The 20,862-nt window shown below is 36.5% G+C and overlaps 1 protein-coding gene across 1 annotated transcript; it reads left to right on the top strand.

Annotated features, from left to right (window-relative positions):
- The first annotated feature begins 9,172 nt into the window (after positions 1–9,172).
- Positions 9,173–11,423, top strand: LOC139707843 (primary cilium assembly protein FAM149B1-like). Its single transcript, XM_071619745.1, has 2 exons — positions 9,173–10,361; positions 10,839–11,423. The coding sequence occupies exons 1-2, from the start codon at positions 9,173–9,175 to the stop codon at positions 11,339–11,341; spliced, it is 1,692 nt and encodes a 563-aa protein (XP_071475846.1). The 3' UTR covers positions 11,342–11,423.
- The last annotated feature ends 9,439 nt before the right edge of the window (positions 11,424–20,862 follow it).

Here is a 20,862-nt window from a genome sequence, read left to right as displayed (position 1 = left end):
CAGCATCTCAGGAGGTTGAGGCAGGAGGATCAAGAGTTCCAAGCCATCCTCAACTCTGTCAGACCCTTTCCATATATACAAAATAGGGCTGGGATGTGGCTCAGTGGCTGAGTGCCCCTGAGTTCAATCCCTAGTAACAAATAAAAGAAAAAATGCTGAGGATTTAGCTTAGTGTAAAACACCCATGGGTTCAATCCCCATTACTAAACAAAGAAACAAAAACAAAGCAAAAACAAAAAAATTTAAAAACCAGCAGATGGGCTTCAAAGGAATGCTTAAAGGCAGGAAATCAAAAATAGCCTGGAGTCATGCTCATATTTAAGGCTGGAAGGAGAAGAGACTCAAATGGTGGCACTGTCCAATATCATAGCCATTGTCCAAATGTAGCCATTTATAGTTACGTTTTTTCCATTTCTTAGCTTTTTTTCAAATTTTATTATTCTAATTTGTTTTATATGACAACAGAATGCATTATAAGTCATATTACATATATAGAGACCAACTTTTCATATCTCTGGTTGGAAACAAAGTATATACACACCATTCCTGTCTTCATACATGTGCTTTGGATAATCATGTCCATCATATTCCACCATTATTTCTAACCCCATGTCCCCTCCCTTCCCCTCCCACTCTATCTAGAGTTTGTCTATTTCTCCCCCTTCCTACCTGACTATGAAACAGCTTGATGCTGGTTGTTTTAATGAATCATAATAATAGTCATTATTTATCAGGTCGTTAGTGTGTGCCCAAAACTGTTAAAACACTTCATAAACTAGATTTCTTTTTAAAGTCATGTTTGTTGAGATATAATTTATATATGATACAATTTACCCCATTTACTTTATAGTTATATGTATTTTGATAACAAAAATATAAAAAGTGACAACATGTATATATGGATACATGGTACTACCAGCAAGGTACAGAATGTTACCTTGTTCTCCTTTCCTTCTTTTTTTTAAACAAATAGAGAAATTAATTTTAATATATTTCATTTAACCCAATGGATAACCAATATCATTTGCAAAGAAAATAATTGTTAGCAAGATATTTCATGTTCATTTTCTTAGTCCTAGTAATTCTTTGGAATCTAATGTCTATTTAACACATAGCACACCTCAATTTAGACTATACACATTTCAAATACTCAGTGGCCTCATGTAACCAATGGCTGCCCTATTGGCTCCTTTATCCATCTTTCACCTTTGGATGAGACACATGCTGTAGGCTGCATGATAAGTCTCCTTGTTATGTGGTTTCTTGTTGCATTCTATCAGAAAGGGACACCAAAGAGATAAACTTAAAATATACAAGAGTAGAGCAAGGAGTTTTATTCCTTCCTATAAGACTCTATTATAGACGGTGAGTTGGTTTCTACATGCTTTTAGTGGGAATAACTTCAGTTCGGTCACCTTCCCCTACAAGTTTTTCATAATGGCTCTCTCTTACTTCACCTCCTACCTCTCCAAGTTTACAGAAGAAAAGGTGCTTCACAAAATTTATTAGTTACCTTCAACCTTGCCCTTATCTTTATAAATACCTTAGTAAACATTTTTTCCTCTGATTGATCTTTTCCATCTTTGAATCTTAAATAATGGCTTTTTAATTATAAGAGAGTAAAGTATACCTCATCTCATATCACAGGCAATGTATATACACATACTAGATTAATTACATATTAAAATATAACATATAAAATGCTAACACTTTTAGAAAACATATTTATATAACTTTGTGAGGAGAAATGGGAAATAAAAAATATGAAATAAACAAAAACCTGAAAAATGAGATGATATTGTAGTTTAAATTTTTATGTGTAAAAATTTATCAAAAAGTTGAAAGAGACATGAATTGTATTACAGGTCATTTTTGTTTATTTTTGATATTTAGCTTGACTCGGTCTCTCCTTTGGTTGGCTTTTCCTTTTGTAGTTCTTCCCTTTACAGATTTTTATTGTTTTTTTTTATAAAAAAAACAATGGAATATTTTGCCAAGAATGTTCTATAGTGTGGGCTTTCTTGCTGTAAATTCTTTTACTGTTTGTTTGTCATGGAAGATTTTTACTTTATTGTCATATTTGAAGCTTAATTTTGATGGATATAAGATTCTTGGTTGGCATCTGTTACCTTTTAGAGCTTGGTATGTATTGTTCCAGGATCTCCTGGCTTTGAGAGTCTTGGTTGAAAAATCTGCTGAGATCTGAATTGGACTTCCCTTATAGGTAATCTGATTGTTCTCTCTTGCAGCCTTTAAAATTCTATCTTATTCTGTATGCTAGGCATTTTCATTATAACATGTCTTGATGTAGATCTGTTGTAATTTTGTACATTTGGTTTCCTATAGGCCTCTTGTATTTGATTTTCCAGTTCATTCTTCATGCGTGGGGATTTTTCTGCTATTATTGCATTGAAGAGATTGTACATTCCCTTGGTTTGAATCTCTGAACCTTCCTCGATCCCGATAACTCATAAATTTGGTCTTTTGATGGTATCCTATAATTCTTAGATATTCTGTTCATGGTTCCTTACTATCTTCTCTGTGAGGTCAGCTTTATTTTTAAGATTGTATATTGTATCTTCATTGTCTGAGGTCCTGAATTGCAAGTGATCTAGTCTGTTAGTGATGCTATCTATTGAGTTTTTAAATTGGCTTATTGTTTCTTTCATTTCAATTATTTCTCTTTTTTCCTGCAACTTGTATTTGCTCTCATCTCTCTGTTGGAGTGATCCGTTTTTGCCTGTATCTGCTCACTTAGGTCATTCTTTAATTCCCAAATCATTTTAGTTATGTATATTCTGAACTCCTTCTCTGACATTTCACCTACTTCATGGATTCTATTGTTGTAGTATCTTGGTTTGTTTGAGGCACTTTCTTCCCTTGTTTTTTCATGATGTCTATGAGTCTTCCTCTCTTGCAGTGTAGACCGGAGGTATGACAGTTTCTGCCCTATTGTCTTATAGTGTCCCTATACGTTACCAATATCTCACTTTTAAGGGAGAGATCAATATTACAGCACTCAATGTACCCAACATGCAGCCATATATCAGTAAACTTCTATTTTTACATCTTGCTGCATTTTACTCATCAGAAATCAAGAGATGGATGGGAATTAACTCAGGCTTAAATAACCCCTGGGGTCCTCCATCCTGTCTTAAATCTGTAAGGTCTGTTGAATCATTTTCTTCAGATGATAATACAAAGACACTGAACAAAAGGGCTATTTTTGTTTTTGTTTGAAGACCAACACATAGATTTGATACTTGGAATTGTCAGTGTAAACAGAAGGAAGAGATGGAGTAGGAGAATCATCAGCCTGTGGCAGGAAGATGTGGGGGTTTTGAAGATGTTCAAAATGGGAGGACTGTTTTCAAAGGAGTGGGATTGTGGTGTGGAGTAAGAGAATCACAAAAATAAACTTTGACTACTTTGCTATTTCATTAAGATTTGAGTGACTGCAGTTTTTGTATGATAGGGACACATAAAGGAGAATGATCCAAAGTTAAATAGGAATCCCCTTAGAGGCCACCATCACCTTCTCTTCCCAGGACAGCCACCTTTGACATCGTCCATGAAACATTAATTATCTAGCATTTGCAGTAAGGTTCCCTGTGGCAGGGAACCCCCCTCTTTAGGATTAAGTCCCCTCCTAAATATGGAACAATGCTTCCTCTAAGTCTCTTCCTGCAGCTCCTTACCATCTCAGTTTTTCTGTGACTCACGACAAACAACAACCAAAAAAGTTTACCAATTACATTAATTTATAGAATAGCCATTGAAGGTTGTAATTGAAGCCACATTTAAAAAAAAAAAAAAAATGCTTTCACAACAAATTAAAAGGCCTGAGGCTTGCTTCCCCAAGGAGTTTCACTATATCCATTTTGCCACATCCTTTGCTATCAAGTTTCCTGTTTTATTATGAAGACGGCCTGGTTGATATCCTTACATGATTGTGCCTATAACATATCAAATCAAGTGTGATTTATTTGGGGATTTCAGAATGCAATAGGAAACAGGACATTATATTAAAAATTTTAGATTATCAGAAACACTTATAAACACAATGAATTTCAAACTCTTTCCAAATCCATTGTCCTTTCTGCATATTTCATCAGGTCATTACAAAGATGCCTATCCAATACCAACCTCTTTCTTAAACCTAAGTAGAATAAGCAGGAAAAAGAAGAAAAAAGGAAAGAAAGAAAAAGAAAGAGTCAGAAGTGGCTGGGGTAGGGGAGACAGAGGGGAAAGTAGGAAGGAAGGAAGGAAGGAAGGGAGGGAGGGAGGGAGGGAGGGAGGGAGGGAAGGAATGATATTTTCTTTTCAGGAGTCTCCATATCGTTAATAAAACTAAAACATTACTATTTAGCAAAGACATAGAAATGGCATAACATCTCATTTTCCCAAGAATTCTAGTAGTATTTGAATTTTTGTCATAATCTTGAAAGTGAATTTATTTTGAAAACATAGCAAATAACATCTTACTCCATTTCTGAAGGAATGTAACCATAGTGGTAAACAATGCAGCTTGGACTTAAGGAATAGTAAAGATGTAAATTTTCATGGCCCCTGTGGATATTCTTCTCATGCAAACTTTAGAACTAAACATGATCTCTGTAGAAAAAAAGAACACACTGAAAAGAAAAATGACTATCTGGCTCAGCAGGCACATATTTATTCACTAATAGCAGAGTAATTCTATTTTGCATACATGTGCCCACTTAATTTCATGAAAATGATGCTAAAAGAAAAGTATAAGATTAGGAAGGGATGTGAAAAACAAGTTTGATATGTGTGAAGCATTATTGGTGAATCAAATCAGGTAATTACTTAAGAAGGTCAACAAACCTGCTGTTCATTTATCTACATTCTTTCAAGTGAAAATATATTCACTATCCCAAGATGCCTCTTTCACTGTCAATGAAATCAAACTTCTTTATCAAATTATTCCTTTCAAAATTATTAAGAAAAACACAATAAGATCTAATTATTCTTATGTGGCAAATGGTGATGCATATGCTGCCAAGGAATGTTCTGCAATATTTTATCTCATTTTTGTCACCTGGCAAAGTGGATGATGTCTTACACTTTCTATAAACTTCTCTTCAACTGCAAGCTAACAGTATAATTGAGTGAGGGATTGATTTTTATTCCTAATGAGAAAAATGACATCATGTCATGAAACCAAAGAAAGCAGCTCCACATTACAACCACTGCTGAAGAAATTGTACATATAATTTTCACAAATCATATAAAAATGTGCATATTCGAGTCATTGAAGCCAAACAGAATCAAACAGCTAAGTTTAAAAAAATCCTTATTATCAGTGTTTAAACATCATAAAGTAAAAATGCCATATCTGATTTTGAAAATCAGGCCTTAGGTGGATAGTCTATGTGTCTGAACAATTTTTGTTTGTGTTGTTTTTATTCTGCGTAGTTTTTGCTGGCTTTTTGACTATTTTTTTTTTTTTTTTTTGGCCTACAGCATTCGCAGGAAAATGGGAGGGATAACATTTTCACAACCAGTGCAATAAGCCACGTAATGTGTCACTTACTGGAATCTCTGATGTCTTTGGAAACCTGGTCAATAATTTTCCAGGAAAACAGAACCAAAACTAAACAGGCTATTAGCTAAGGGCAAAAAAACTACATGCTGAATTCAACAAGCAGTTACCTTGATTTGACTGTTTTACCTGAAAAAAAAAAATTCACTGAATATTTTCCTTAAATTGAGCTCACCTAAGTAGGAGATTTTGAAGATGACTTGTATATAAAGTATGTTTTCAACAAGTCTTTCCTGTTTAATGTTTTTGCTTTTGATACAGGTCTCAGTAAATAGAATGCTGGTTCTGTTATTAATTTACAATGTTTGTGCATTATCTGGGAATCATAAAAAAATAACACAGAAAAACAAATTCCCCATATTATTTCAAACACCTTATGCTTACACAGAAATTTACCCCATTAATATATAAATTTCATAAACTAATAAGACATTCTTCCAATTTTGAATATTAAGATTATTTCCAGCTTTATACTATCATAAGTGAATTATAAATAGGAAACACTGAGTTGTATTCTGAGTTTCAGAATACAACCTTTAGGTAAACTGTCAAAAGTTGATTTACTGGGGCAGGGGCTTGGGCTCAGTGGTAGAGCACTTGCCTACCATGAGTGAGGCACTGGATTTGATCCTCAGCACCATATAAATAAAATAAAGGTATAAAAAATACAATAACATTATTTTTTTTTTAAAGTTGATTTACTTGATCAAAGAGTACAAATATTTCAGGGTTCCTGAAAAATACTGACAAATCATTTTGCAAACAGTTATACAAATTTATATTTCTGTTTGCAATGTAAGAAAGTTTCTGTTTCACTCTATCTCCATCCATATTAAAAAGTATAAGAACTATTAAATATGGCATCTCGTTTTAATGTGCACTGCTTAGTTTACAGGTGACATTTTTTTCTATGGTTAGAAGTTATCTCAATCTCATCTGGATCTTCTAGTTAATTATTTATAAAATAAACTCTGACAATGTTTCACAATACAACAACTCAACCATTGGTGTATGTTTCCCTCTATTATCTGACTTTTGACTTATATGTGTGAGTATGCCTATGTACACATGAGACATGTTATATCAAATTTGTCATTCTCTTTTTTAAAGACATTAGTTCTACAGTCTTATTTTTTCCAATCCCTTAATCCTAAAAAGTTTCTGACCTCCAGATTTTTAATATTGAATCATATTATCTTTTCTTTTTTAATAACTTAATTTTCATATTATTCTTTCTTACCCATTCATCACAAAAGATTAGTAAGGTACTTATTTTCTTTGCCAAAAAGAAATACTTTGAACCCAGCATAAAGCAATAGTCAACAAAAACTGATACAGCCCTTGTGTTTTTGAAGCTAAAAATCTCCTGCAACAGGCAGCTGTTAATGAAAGGAACATTGAAGATGAAATGAAAAAGATAAGGAATTCTAACTCAGGTGAAGGGATGGTGAAACAGAAAAGTATTTTTGTTATGCTAAGCAATGTGGGATGAATTCTGATAAAATAAGAACAATGTAGCTGAAAATGTTTGAGAGGGGAGCATGGAGCAAGATAGCCAGAGAGGCCAGGGGATCCTGCCACCATACAGGCCCCTTAAAATTTCACTGGATTTTATCCTAGCAAGACAGGAAAATATGAAAATGTTTTTGGTGTTAACATCAAAAGCTAAAAACTAAAAATAAGAAGCTTAGTTCTCCATGCTGAAAATAAAGGAAATGATTTCTCTGCCCATTTTTATTTATATTTACTTTAGAAGATTAGCAATTGAAATGTAAATTCCTGTGAAAGCTGGAAGGTTGTGGGGTTTTGTTTGTTTGTTTGTTTTTTCCTTTTGTCAGCTTTGCAACCCAGGAATCTTCCCCAAGAACCAGGGACTATCTTTTTGAAATATAAACATCAAAGGAGATAGTGGCCCTCTCTCTTGGTGAGTACCTGTTCCAGGTGACAGAACTTCTTCCCATACTAAAGATATAAGAAATTTGGTTTTGAGTTGCCCTGGCTCCAAAGACTAACTTCCCCATTACCCCCCCCCCCCCCCCAGAAGAGCTGTCCAAAGGTGATCCCTGCTGACTCACATGATCCTTACCCACCAATCAGAAAGTACCCCATGCCAACTGTCAAACCACCCCTGGCTCTATAAATAAGCAGAGCTGTTCCTCAGTAAATGGGCTTTTTCTCTGAGGATGAGCCTTGTTTGTTCTTTCAGGTTTCCCTTTGGATAAAGGTCACTAGTTTACTCACCACAATTAAAAGGTAAAGTTAAGGTGAACTACTTGTGATACATGGTGCTACCAAGTCTAATTAGTCTTACTTTAGACTGATTATTATCAATTTGAAAGCTATGATATAAATGGTTATATTGCCTAATAAAATGATAGTTCTATCTTTTCTAGTCTCTGAGTGGACCTGCCTAAGATGAGCATCACATTCTCACTTAATACTTATTTATAAATAAATGTTTTCTTTTACTACTAACATTGTGAAGAGTTTCCAGGTTGGAAGATTTTGCTTTTCTTGTATTTACTCAACGATGTAAATGAGGGAGAGACAGGCTTAGTTTTATGTACTATAGTTATCTTTCTTTTTAGTGATCTAATAATAGATTGTATATTTCAAAATGAGTAAAAAGGTTGATTTTAAATATTCTCACAAAGAATAAGTATATGAGGTGCTTCATTAGTTTGACCTGAAACCACATCAAAATACCACATTTTACCCCATAAAGATGTACAATTATTATTTGTCTATTAAAATTTTTTTTAAAAAAGTGTTGAGTTCTAGAGGGAAAATGATCCCTCTGACTATAAAAGAGAAAATGGATTCTAGAAATGGAATAGTTGTTTCTCCTGACTAATGAAGAGTTCAGGTGAGAAATGACAGGTGCTTAGAATAAGGCTGGTGTGGTAGAAAGAGATGTGCGTATGTTCAAAACTTCATGTGTAGGGTCAGGAGGATCTGGGGATGAGCTAGATAATGGGAGGACAGGCATTATGATAATTACTGAGTTACTGGATAATAGAGTAGATAAAGTCATAATAGACACAGAAGGAGCAGGGGTTAGAGAAGACTGTGTGCTGGTTTGGGAAATTCCAAGAATGGATTAGAAATGACTGGAAAAAAATTAAAAATGATAAAGTTGTCATTAGATCATTTATTTTATATTTTATTTTGGTTACTGAAATAGCATTCTAATTCCCAGTCCCCTCTCTCAATTATAAATTGCCACCCAAACAGCTCTATTTTAGTTTGATACCTCAAAATATACAAAACTGAGTGCCCAATTAAAAAGTATCTTCTTGGGCTGGGATTGTGGTTCAGTGGTAGAGTGCTCATCCAGCATGTGTGAGGCCCTGGGTTCAATCTAAAATTAAAACACAGAAGGCATTGCTTCTAGCAGAAATAAACACAGCAAAACACCCTGAAACTTACTCCTTTTCAACTGGGTTAAATATCCCTTCAATGTTCTCTCTCAACATCGAGTACTAATCTCCATATGCATTTACCACAAATTAAAGTGCCTTCTTTATGTTACGTAATACACTTTTTTTTTTCCTTTCCCACTGCAGGTTCTAACATAAGCAAAGCAAATATTTAAGTGTTACTTGAATGCATTCTAGAAAACACCATACTTGGAAGGCGGTGCCGCAGACCTTGGAGCTGAAAGGAGTAACAAAACATGCTCTTAATCATCATCCCCTTCCAGAGCAAATGGATGAAATTTCCTCTACTAATGATGGCCATGAAAAAGACACAAGTTCCCAAAGTGAGTCTGACTTCACTCAAGAATCACCTTTAACATCAGGCAACACTGGGAATTCAGGATCTGCTTTTCCAAGTTATAGTGGCACAGGGATCTCTACAGAAGGCAGCTCAGACTTCTCCTGGGGATATGGTGAACTTGATAAAAATGCCACTGAAAAAGTCCAGGCCATGTTCACAGCCATTGATGAGCTCTTATATGAGCAAAAGTCAAGTGTGCATACCAAGAGTCTACAAGAAGAGTGCCAACAGTGGACATCTAGCTTTCCTCACCTCAGGATTCTGGGTAAACAGATAATTACTCCAAGTGAAGGTTATGGATTATATCCTAGATCCCCACCTGCTATTTCAGCTTCACATGAAGCAGCCTTGTCTCAAGAAAGAGATTCAGCAACATCCCCTGGTTTGTGTGCTGTGGAAAGAGAAGAAGACTGTATAATCTTCTCAGAAGGAATAGTTGAGGAATATCTAGCTTTCGACAATACAGATATGGAAGAGGGATTTCATGAAAATAAATCAGAAGCAGCTACAAAGAAACAGAAATTAGGGTACCCTCCCATTGATCCATTTTACTGCATGAAAGAGGACATTCTTGCTTATGTGTTTCACAATGTGTGGAACCAAACTGTGAGCTGTTTGGAGCAATTGACACGTAGTTACTGGGAAGGATTTGCTTCTGATGATGAGAGTAATGTTGCAGTCACCAGACCAGATTCAGAAAGTCTCTATGTGCTGAGTGAACCACATACTTTGGTGTTACCTCGAGTGCCACAGTCCAAGATGCTGTCTGTCACCTCGAATCTGATGAGTCTCTGTCAAGCAAGTGGTCATCAGCCAAATGCGAATGATCTCTTGATTCATGGGGTGCCTCTACAGCCAAGAAATCGCTACCTAATTGACAAGCTCCTAGATCTTGATTACAAGCTACTTATGAGGCCTGGGTCCAGTACCATGTTTTCAACCCGAAATTGGCCAAACCGAGCCTTGGAGCTTAGTACATCATCTCTGTCATATAAAGTGCAGTCTGCCAGGAGACGTAATCCCCCACCACGTATCCTTCCTCCAATCAGCACAAGCCACTTACACAGTGGAACACCAAGACCTGTGGAAGAAATCCCCAGAGGATCACAAGTCCCTTTGGCAGTTGACTGGCTCTCCTCTGGCTCACCAATACCCCTGAGGCGTAATAATCTGCTGCCACCTATTGGCACAAGTGAAGTGGAACACCTGAGCCCTGTGGGGCCACAAAGGCAAATGAAACCCCATGGTGATTCCAGTGGAGCCCAAAGTGCAGTGGTGGATGAGCCTAACCATCAGCAGCCTCAAGATAGGCTCCTTGGGATGCCTCTACAGCCAAGAAATCTCTACCTAATTGACAAGCTCCTAGATCTTGATGACAAGCTACTTATGAGGCCTGGGTCCAGTACCATGTTTTCAACCCGAAATTGGCCAAACCGAGCCTTGGAGCTTAGTACATCATCTCTGTCATATAAAGTGCAGTCTGCCAGGATAGGTAATCCCCCACCACGTACCCTTCCTCCAATCAGCACAAGCCACTTATGCACTGGAACACCAAGACCTGTGGAAGAAATCCCCAGAGGATCACAAGTCCCTTTGGCAGTTGACTGGCTCTCCTCTGGCTCACCAATACCCCTGAGGCGTAATAATCTACTGCCACCTATTGGCACAAGTGAAGTGGAACACCTGAGCCCTGTGGGGCCACAAAGGCAAATGAAACCCCATGGTGATTCCAGTGGAGCCCAAAGTGCAGTGGTGGATGAGCCTAACCATCAGCAGCCTCAAGATAGGCTCCTTTTATCTAACTTCTTCTCCAGGCCCAATACAACTCAGTCATTTATGCCAGAAACACAGTATCATCATTCACATGCACTTGAGTACCCTCATGGAGCCCGACCCAGTAGGGGATCTGCAGGTCCTCATTTGCATGCCTCTACAAAAATCTCAAAACAGAGGTGGCCAATCTCTAAAACCAGGCAGGGACCAGAAGGCAAATGAGAAGAACCTATCAGGCTGCAGCAAACATGTGGGAAGACTTCAAGAATCAGTGTTCGACCATCAAATGATGGAGAGCATGTATACAAGATCAACTAGAATCCATCCATTAAGTGTTACTTGAATGCATTCTAGAAAACACCATACTTGGAAAAGAGATAAAGCTCACAGCTCTGGGCTCAAAGGACTCATAGTCTGCATAGTCAAATCTATTAATGTATTTGTTCTTTTATGGTAATTTTCTATCCTTTTAAAGAAATAGAATTCCAAGATAAGGGATGTGTGAGTTAAAGAGGTAGTAAGTGACTGCTATTTCAATTTTACTACTGAAAAGTTTTGATCCCTTTGTTGATATCCTAAAACATTAATTTCTATTTTCTCCTACTTTTCATAGATAGCTTTTTATTCCATTGGAAAATGTGTGAGGTGATTGATTTTATAGTCAGTTATACTGTTTCCTTTATCTCTCTATTTGGATACTTTAGATCATATGACCTATCTCAAATAGGCATTAATATTTGTTAGTGTTCTGTTTTTCAAAATGACCTCTTAACTCTTAAATTCTCAAAATTTTCCAGATTATTTTGATAGTGATGTTGATTTTTCAATAAAACTACTTTTTTTAGACTTGTAATAAGGCTATGAATTTACCTGATATTTGGTCAACACATTGAAATAAAGCTAAACCTTCCATAAACCTTCCATTTTTGTCTATTTTATATATTTCAATTAAATTTTATAATTTCTTCAGGACCATTTGGAACAATTACTTCTAAGTCTGTTTATGGCAAAACAAGGCTAAAGGCATTCAGACTTCTAGAGGGACCTTAAAAAGCCCCTGAATTTGTCATTGTTAATTCAAAGGAATAATCACAGAGAAGTAGTATTGGCTATCCATGGGGAGGAAAGAGAATAGCAGACCTGGAACAGTAGGACCCTATTCAAACTTAGACAGCTAGAGTTCCAAATTGGCCAGATTGGGGACAAATTAAAAGATTGGTATCTTCTATGCCACTAAAAAATTTTACTTAAAAAGTGAATTAAAAGCCTAGGAATAAGTCCAAATATAAATAATCAATGTGAGTATTGTTATGGTTTAGATTTGAGGTGTCTCCAAAACCTCATGTATGAACTATGCAAGAAAGTATAAAGGATGAATGACTGGGCTATGAGAACTTTAACCCAATCAGTGAATTAATTCACTAATAGGGATTAACAGGATGGTAACTGTAGCTAGGTAGGGTGTGAGCAAAGGAAGTGGGTCACTGGGGACATACCTTAGGGGTACATATTTTGTAGTAGGTGAGTGGAAACTGTCTGCTTCTCAGAGTGATGTCTTGAGCCCCTTTCCTCTACCACACCCTCCCCACATGATATTCTGCCTTGTGGTGGAAGACCTTAGACAGCACAAAAGAATTTCCCAAGCTTTCCCTGCTCAAGATGTTAACTTTGGAGCAGAAATAATGCAAGGTGCTAAGGCTATCTATCCTCAGGGAACATCCTAGAATACAATAGTAGCACTCCACTCAGACTGAAAATGCTGAAAGAATGTGGGAATACATCAAGTAAGACTCTGTAGGTAGAAATTTGGTTACCCCAAAGATTGGAGTTAAGATAGTTCAATGCAAGTCATAATAGTCTTCAAGAGATCAGGTTCTCTGTTATCTACCACATTGGCTATCTGCATCTATTGTGGAATTCTCATTTACAAACAAGATAGTTCTGACCAATAGGTCAATCATGGCTTCATGCTTAGCAAACTACAATTCAAACAGTGCAAATCCAAGGAAAGGCACAGAGCTTCTAAGACCCATGTTTCAAGAGACCCAGTAATTTGATAAATGCTCTCGAAATGCAGATGTTTAGTCTGCTGGACTAAACAAGGTCTTGCCTTCTCCCAGCATCTAGCAATTTTCCTCTGTAGCCCATCAAAATCATAGTTAAGTCTATGTCTGCAATTAAAAAAAAAAAAAAATGTCTGTTTTTACTACTGTAAATTTCACTGTTGTCAGAACTAGATCCATTCTGTTCATGATTTTATCCCTTCTACTTAGTGTCCTTCTTCATGGTTGGTAGTTGTTTATTGCATATAAAGGAATAATGCCAGTGGGATTAAGTTTTTTATAGTATGTTTTTAAATGGGTTAGAATTAACTTTGAAAAGAGAAAGACCTAGTTCTCCACAACTGTCAGAATTTTCTTCTGGGAGAGGTTATTAAGCAAAAATAGAATTGATTTTACTAATGTAGAGATAATATTAACCTGCTTATTATGACAGTCATCCACCAATTTTATATCGATTGTACCAATTTTCTGACCCTATACATTGATCTATTTCAATATACTTTCAGGTTTACCACATTGGATTGACCCATTTTACAGTTTTATTCCTAGGCATTTTATCTGAAAATCCTCTTTCTTCAATAAGATAGCTACATTCATATTTATCCTATTCTCAAAGAACTTGAAGAGATATTGCAATCAATATGGACATAATTTACTCTGTTCACTAGAGTTCACAATGTTTGCATGTCTTTTCATAAACTGCAGCTTGATTGCTGCCTAATGATTAGAATCCTTTGGTGATCCAAAAAAAATCCCATATGGCCAAACATGGTGGCCCATGACTGTAATCCCAGTGGCTCAGAAGGCTGAGGCAGGAGAATTGCAAGTTCAAAGCCAGCCTTGGCAATTTAGCAAGGCCATAAGTAATCTAGCAAGACCCTGTCTCAAAAAAAAGAAAAAAAAGGGCTGGGGGTGTGGCTCAGTAGTTAAACGCCCTTAGGTTCTATTCCTGATATATATATGAGAGAGAGAGAGAGTTGATCAAAGGGAAAGGATCCCGTTATTTGTATATATATAATCTCCATATCCATAATCACATATGCAATCAAGGATTGTCAAAAGTGAAATAAATTGTCTTTCTGGATCATTATCTTTGGTTTTGAATACTTTTGCAGAGAAAAATTTAATTACTTAGGAAAAATCTCAGTTTTTAAAAAATCTTGATGAAGAATATTAAATGTTACTTAGAAAATGCCAGAGAGACTAGGCCTATAATCCCAGCTTCTCAAAAGGCTGAGGCAGGAGGATAGCAAAACAAGGTCAGCCCCAGAAACTTAGTGAGGTCCTGCTTCAGAAAATAAAAAGGGCCTGCAGTGCAGCTCAGTGGTAGAACACCCCTGGGTTCCATCCTCAGTGGGGGTGGGGGGATTGGAGGGCTGGGATGACACCCAGACTGATGTAATCTCATACAGTAAGTACATAAAGCAACTGGTTAAATTTCAGTGTATAAAACTCTTTTTTTACTTCCAAAGATAGATTAGACAAGCCTGGTGCCTAAGTAAGATGGCATTAGCAACACATAAATACACTAATAAAAAACAGATGGACCATCAATGACAAAATGATTTATGAATTTCTGAAGCAGTTTAATTAATAGGAACATGAATTGCTATAGTCCACAGAAATATTCAGTGTTAAGGTCAGCAAAGAAATAATACCATGATCTAGTTTCTGGTCCATGTTAATACATATATTGTTTAATTTTAATTTTATTTCAAAAATGAAGAGCACTTAGCTAAGAGTATTTACCCTTCATTTGTGTATTTTTTATATTTCTTTTAAATATAAATCTATTTCTTTTAAATCTATTTCTGAAGAAGTTGATGTTAAGAAGTTTATATTAATAACAGAGAAGGAAAAAAAGCATTTTAAAATTTTGGTAGAATTAAGTTAGTGAAATAATTTCCTTGGTATCACTTGAAGTATGTTTTGCATTCATTCTCAACACCCAGTTGAAGCTGCAGGTGACTACTTATTAGAAAGTGTTATGTTACAATCCTTAAGTAGAAAATTATATTATCGTACTCTAAACTCCCCAGTCCAAGTCTTATTACATGTAGATGTATTTTCAGAGTTAAAAGTGCAAGATTCACAGATATTACTAATACATATCTAAATACAGAAAGTGGGTATGTGAGAGTAGGTAAATAGACTCAAACTTTTAAAATAAATTCTAAGTAACTTGAAAACCCACATTTCAATTTTATTTATGAGTTGATCAAAGGGAAAGGATCCTGTTTTTATATAAAATATGAATGTCAAATTTTGGTAACTACTGAAAAAGAGTAATCATCATTATATTTTTCTCTGCATTTTTTGAATTACATTGTATATATTTAAAGGTTTTTTGGCACCAATGTCTACCTCAGTTGCTAATTTTTACTGCTTTATTCACAAAAATTGATCTTAGTATAACTGACAGTGTTAAATAAACACAATTATCTAGATTATTTTTAGAAAAATAAATGTTAAGTCATTTTTACAGATATTGCATATGTGTGGGTAATTTCATTATACAACTAAATAGTAAAAAGAAAAAAAAAGTTTATTCATTTTAATGGCACTCAAAAATAGTGTATTTATTGACCTGAACTTGCAAACATAAATACTCCATGATAAATGGCTACTCTGCAAAACAATATATAATTTATTTTGGGAGATAAAATTTGTCCCATATGCCAATGGAAAACCCCTTCCCTTAATTTTATTGCACACAGTAATATATTTTGCAATCTATAATAAGTAAAATAGCACAGACTCTAAAAGCTATTCAAATATTTTCCCTATTTTACAACTACCTCTTAAGTTGTCAATTGACTTGTTCAAATCCTTTTATGGTTTTAATCCTAGGGGACTTACCTGCATTACTTTTAAACGCTGCCTATAAAACATGAGAGATATACTTAAAATTACTGAAGTTGAAACCATTGACCTGACTTTCAAAAATGAGAATAGTATTAATTAAATAAATGGCCTACTCTTTTAAAACTACAGGTGAGAATCATCCATTAACAGTAATTGGAATTGTGAAAGTTTATTCACATGAAGTGCAATGTGTTCTAAACTTTAAAATTACTAAGCAATGGTGAAAGAGGAGAAGGGTTTGTATTAACTGTCTGAAGGTGTTTAAAAACCTGACACTTATTTATCTTTAACTGCACAAGAATACTCCAAATCTCTGTTATTTTATAAATCATACAAATATCAAAACAAAAAAAACCAATATATTTTAATACTACAATGAGTCTACATATCACAGAATGTCTTCCATATGAAATCAGTTAGATTACCTCTACTCAAATGTCAATCATAGGATATCAATGAAAACTAAATATCATATTCAAAATCAATCGAATACCTTGAGCCATTGCTAATGTGGTGACTTTGGCTATCTTATTTTCAAGCAAATGCTGAATATGCTATCTACAAATAGTGAAGGATGTTCTTGAAAGTCTTAAAAGAGAAATAGTACAAGGACATCATCATAACATCAACAATTCTGCCATTATTCTGGGGAAAATTCACCTCTAATTACATCCGATGGCCACCTCCTTAGCTAGAAGCACTGTTTCATATTTCTGCATTTTTTCCCAAACCTAACTTAATGAGGCACTGAGATGCAGCAAGCATTCAAGTATTACTAAATGGATAAATGGCCATTAAAGACATTTAAAGCATTGTAATAGATTTTTGTTTTTAACTCAGGAGGCCAAAGAAATCAATGTGCATCATATGTACATTTGATGTAGCAGACATCCCCAAGGCATAAGTAATTGATCGTTTAGCAGCCCTCAAACTTACTTCATAGCATCCCAGAACTAATGCTATCCACGTGCTAAATTCTCTGCACTGCTGTGTCTAACTCAGTTTCCTTATCTTCTACTGAGATATCAGAATGCAACTAAGGTAGAGGTAGTTATATAGCACTGAGATAATGCATATGTATCCATTAAATATATTAAATATCCATTACATATCTGTTACACATATATGTGTGTATATGTGTGTTTTATACATTTATTACATGTATGTGTTGGAGGATATGTTCACCTACCAAAAGGTAACACAATATAAATTTAGGAGACCTAACTATCCAAAGTTGTTTCAAAGAAAGTCTATGGTGTGGAATATGCACTTTCTGTATCCTAAAAGGCTCATCAATATTTTCTCTTTCACAACACCTTTCCATTCATCTATCATATGCCTCACTTATTTTCACATGAAAATCCATCATACCCTACTAAAGTTTAGCTTAAAAATTCCAAAAACAAGTATCAAGTATAAAGTGTCTGTCTTTGCACAGTTGGAACTCAATTCCGCCATCCTTCCTAGTACAAAACTCTAAATGAAGAAGGCAGCCCCCTTGATTCAGTTTCCCCCAGAAGTGGAACTTTAGCTAGGACTGGAGAATAAGAAGTTTATTTAGGCATTGGCTCCAGAAAGTAACAGTAGGGCAAAGGAGTGTTCTAAATCAACAAACTCGCAGTATCAAACCAGTTATCACTGTGGAAACCTGGAGCTTAGTCCTCTTGGACACCAGGTAGAACAGGCTTCAGAACGATCTCAACTGAGGAGCAAGGCAACTGAGGTATATATTACACAATTCCCTATTTACTCAGGAGCACTGTGGCTTGCTCTCCACTATGCAGGTGTCGTATGCTTCTGAAGTTAGCAGGGGAGACAGAACCTCAGAAACAAAGCATTCATAGAAAGTAGCAGAAGGAACAATAGCAGAGCACTTAAAGAATCAGTTGGTGGGAGCTGTCTACCTACTCCTATCTAAAAGTCTCCCCTCCTCAACTCTGTAGGAAATGCATCCCCAAGGCGTAAGTAATTGATCTGATGGAGTAGAACAAGCTTGCTACTCAGACTTAATTGCAAAGAGGAATCTTTGACCTTATTAAAGATAAAAGAGATGGCTTTACTTACTGCAAATTAGTTTAGGATCCTGGATGAAAAAAAAATCAAACTACAAATCAGAACAAATCAGAAGTGAAGAAAAGAACCAATATTTAATGAGAACTTAAATCATGCTAGGTGCTATAAAATTATTGTTACAAATTCAATGAGTTAAAGGGAAAAACTGAAAAGTTTCCCCTTTTCTTGAGTTTCTTGAGAAATTTGAGTCACAAAAAACTGAGCTCAAGTCATGTTTATTCTAAGATATATGAACCAAGACAAATAGTTGATTTCCCAGAATCTCAGTTTCCTTTTCTGTAAAATACCTACAGTATGACTGAGATAACACACAGCACAGTAAAGCACTTGGCAGTCTTAGTACCAACTGTTAGTCCTATGCCTCTCCTTCTTCCTTCTTGTCACAATTTTATGAGATAGAGTTTTTTAAAATATTTATTTTTAAGGTGTAGATGGACACACACAATGCCTTTATTTTTATGTGGTGGTGCTGAGGATGAAACCTGGGTCCCGCCCATGTGAGGCGAGTGCTCCACCGCTGAGCCACAATCCCAGACAGAGATAGATATTTATGAGGTATATATATTCCCATTACAAAAATAAAATCATTGCTTCTCATAATGGCTAAATTAGTTGCTCAAGACTGACTACTTAGTAAGATTGAAATCTGGGTCTCTCTGATTCTAAGGATCTTGCCTTCTGAGATTAACAATTTGTTTGGAACCAAACTGGCAGTATTAATTTTTATAAAACCACAAAATCAGTTACATCTTTTCAAATGGTCGAACATTTTTAAATGTTTAATATTTAATTGTCTAGTAAATGTGGCTTCATTTTTAAGTTAAAAGTTGGGCTAGCATAAGTTCTATTATAATAGAAATTTTAAATAACTATGCAAAACTTTTCAATATAGCAGTGGTTTCTTTAGGCACTATTTAAACAAAAGATTTAACTACTGACATTATCTGCAACATCCTTAGAAAAATGAGGGCAAACACATGAATAGTTAACATCTTGGATATTACACTTAAAAAGCAAACCTTGGTCAAAGTATGCCCTTCTTGTAGTCAACTCACCTCACACTTTCTACAATGAAGATCTCCATTTTACTTGATGATCCTGAGGTCTTGAAATAAATATAAATTCAATCACAATAAACATTATGCTGCCTTTGAACAATCATTTAACTATGCTACATGTCAATTAGCATTTGAATTTGTTTAAATATTGTTGTAATTCTCTCCAGTTAATCAGAATACCCTAATTCACAAGCATAGTAATACCTCAGGTATTTCTTCTTTAAATTTTTAATCAATATATACATTTTTGCCTAAAAAGAAGAGATTTAATTGAAATATTATCCTCTAACTGATGTCCAAGATAAAGTCTCCAGTTACTACTGGAATAGGAGCTGGCATTGGAAGCCAGCAGGTAAGGAAAAGAAGCCTGCTGCACAGTGTGCCTGCAGGGGGATTCCTAATTGGACCAATAATGGATCTTTTATTTAATTAAAACAGAACATTAACGCCAAACTGAACTTCAGGAAAGCATTTCTGACTAACAGCCCACATATTATTTTTAAAACATGAATATGTGGCATGTGATACATAAAATAACTATTCCAGAAAATACTGAATTCAATGAAACACAGTGCTCTTTAAATGTGATAAACGCATTGCAAGAACAAGAAAAATACTTTTTTCAGCAGTATTTACAGAACAACACTGCACCACACCACTCACCTGTCGTGGTTTTGCCATCCTTGGTCCCCTAGCAGCAAATCCCTAAACCTGTACCTGGGAGGCAGAGGGGGCACTTCGCTCTCCAAATCAGCCATTCTTCCTCAAAGAGTGGGAAGCATCAAACAATAAACGGGGAAGAGGAAGGAGAAAGAAAGAAGATGTTGCGGGGGTAGAGCGAGGAGATGAGTAGAATGCTAAGGCCAAAAGAAAGAGGGATGCGAGGAGGGGAAGGGGACGGGAGGGGGAGGGGTCGGCTTGGCGCCGGAAGCCGAGGCTGGAAAGGGGGCTGGCTCCTCTCTCCCGAGGGTGTGATGGGATGATGCAAACCCAGCCCTGGGGCAAAAGTCTGGCTCCAACGAGAATCAATGCTGCCAAGGAACCGCCCCCAGGCTCGGCACCGCCTCTGGTCCCCAGGACTGGGGGGGAGGCGGGATGCAAAAGTTACTTCTCCGGGAAAAAAGAAAAAACACGCGGTGCCTAGAAAGAGGGCAGAGGGGTGGCAGTTAGCGCCACAAGAAGGTGAGGCAGTTTCCTAGAGGTAGGTAAAAGAGCCTCCAGCTAGGGCATCCTCGGGGCTGCAGGTCGCAGGGGAGGGCGTGCAACCAGCACGGCCCAGGGAAGGCAGGAGGAAACCCGGTGGGGTTTTGGCCCCAGGCGCCGCCAACCCGGCTGTCCAGGCACTTGTCGGCTGGAGCTGTTGCTCCATTGAGCCTTCCCTTCATTAGCATAACACAGTGACGGAATGCGGGTGCCTGGGGACAACCAATGGGGGCGAGCTAATTAGCGAATTCCGGGCTCCAGACCCCTCTCTGGGAAGCAGGGTGCAAGGTGCCCAGAGCGTTCCTAGATGCTCCTTGGCTTGGGTAGCCTTCAGCGCGGGTGGGCGGGGTGGAGGATGCATGTTCTTTGAGATGGAATCCCCGCTCTCAGAAGCAGGAAAGCCCCATTTTTTTCTCACAATCTGAAAGAAGGAGGTGTTTCCCGGATCTGGGGGGGTGGGGGGGGGGAAATGAGTGGCCAC

Source organism: Marmota flaviventris, chromosome 12 (genome assembly GCF_047511675.1).
Source record: "Marmota flaviventris isolate mMarFla1 chromosome 12, mMarFla1.hap1, whole genome shotgun sequence".
Lineage (NCBI taxonomy): Eukaryota > Metazoa > Chordata > Mammalia > Rodentia > Sciuridae > Marmota > Marmota flaviventris.
This window is presented reverse-complemented; position numbering and strand designations above follow the sequence as displayed.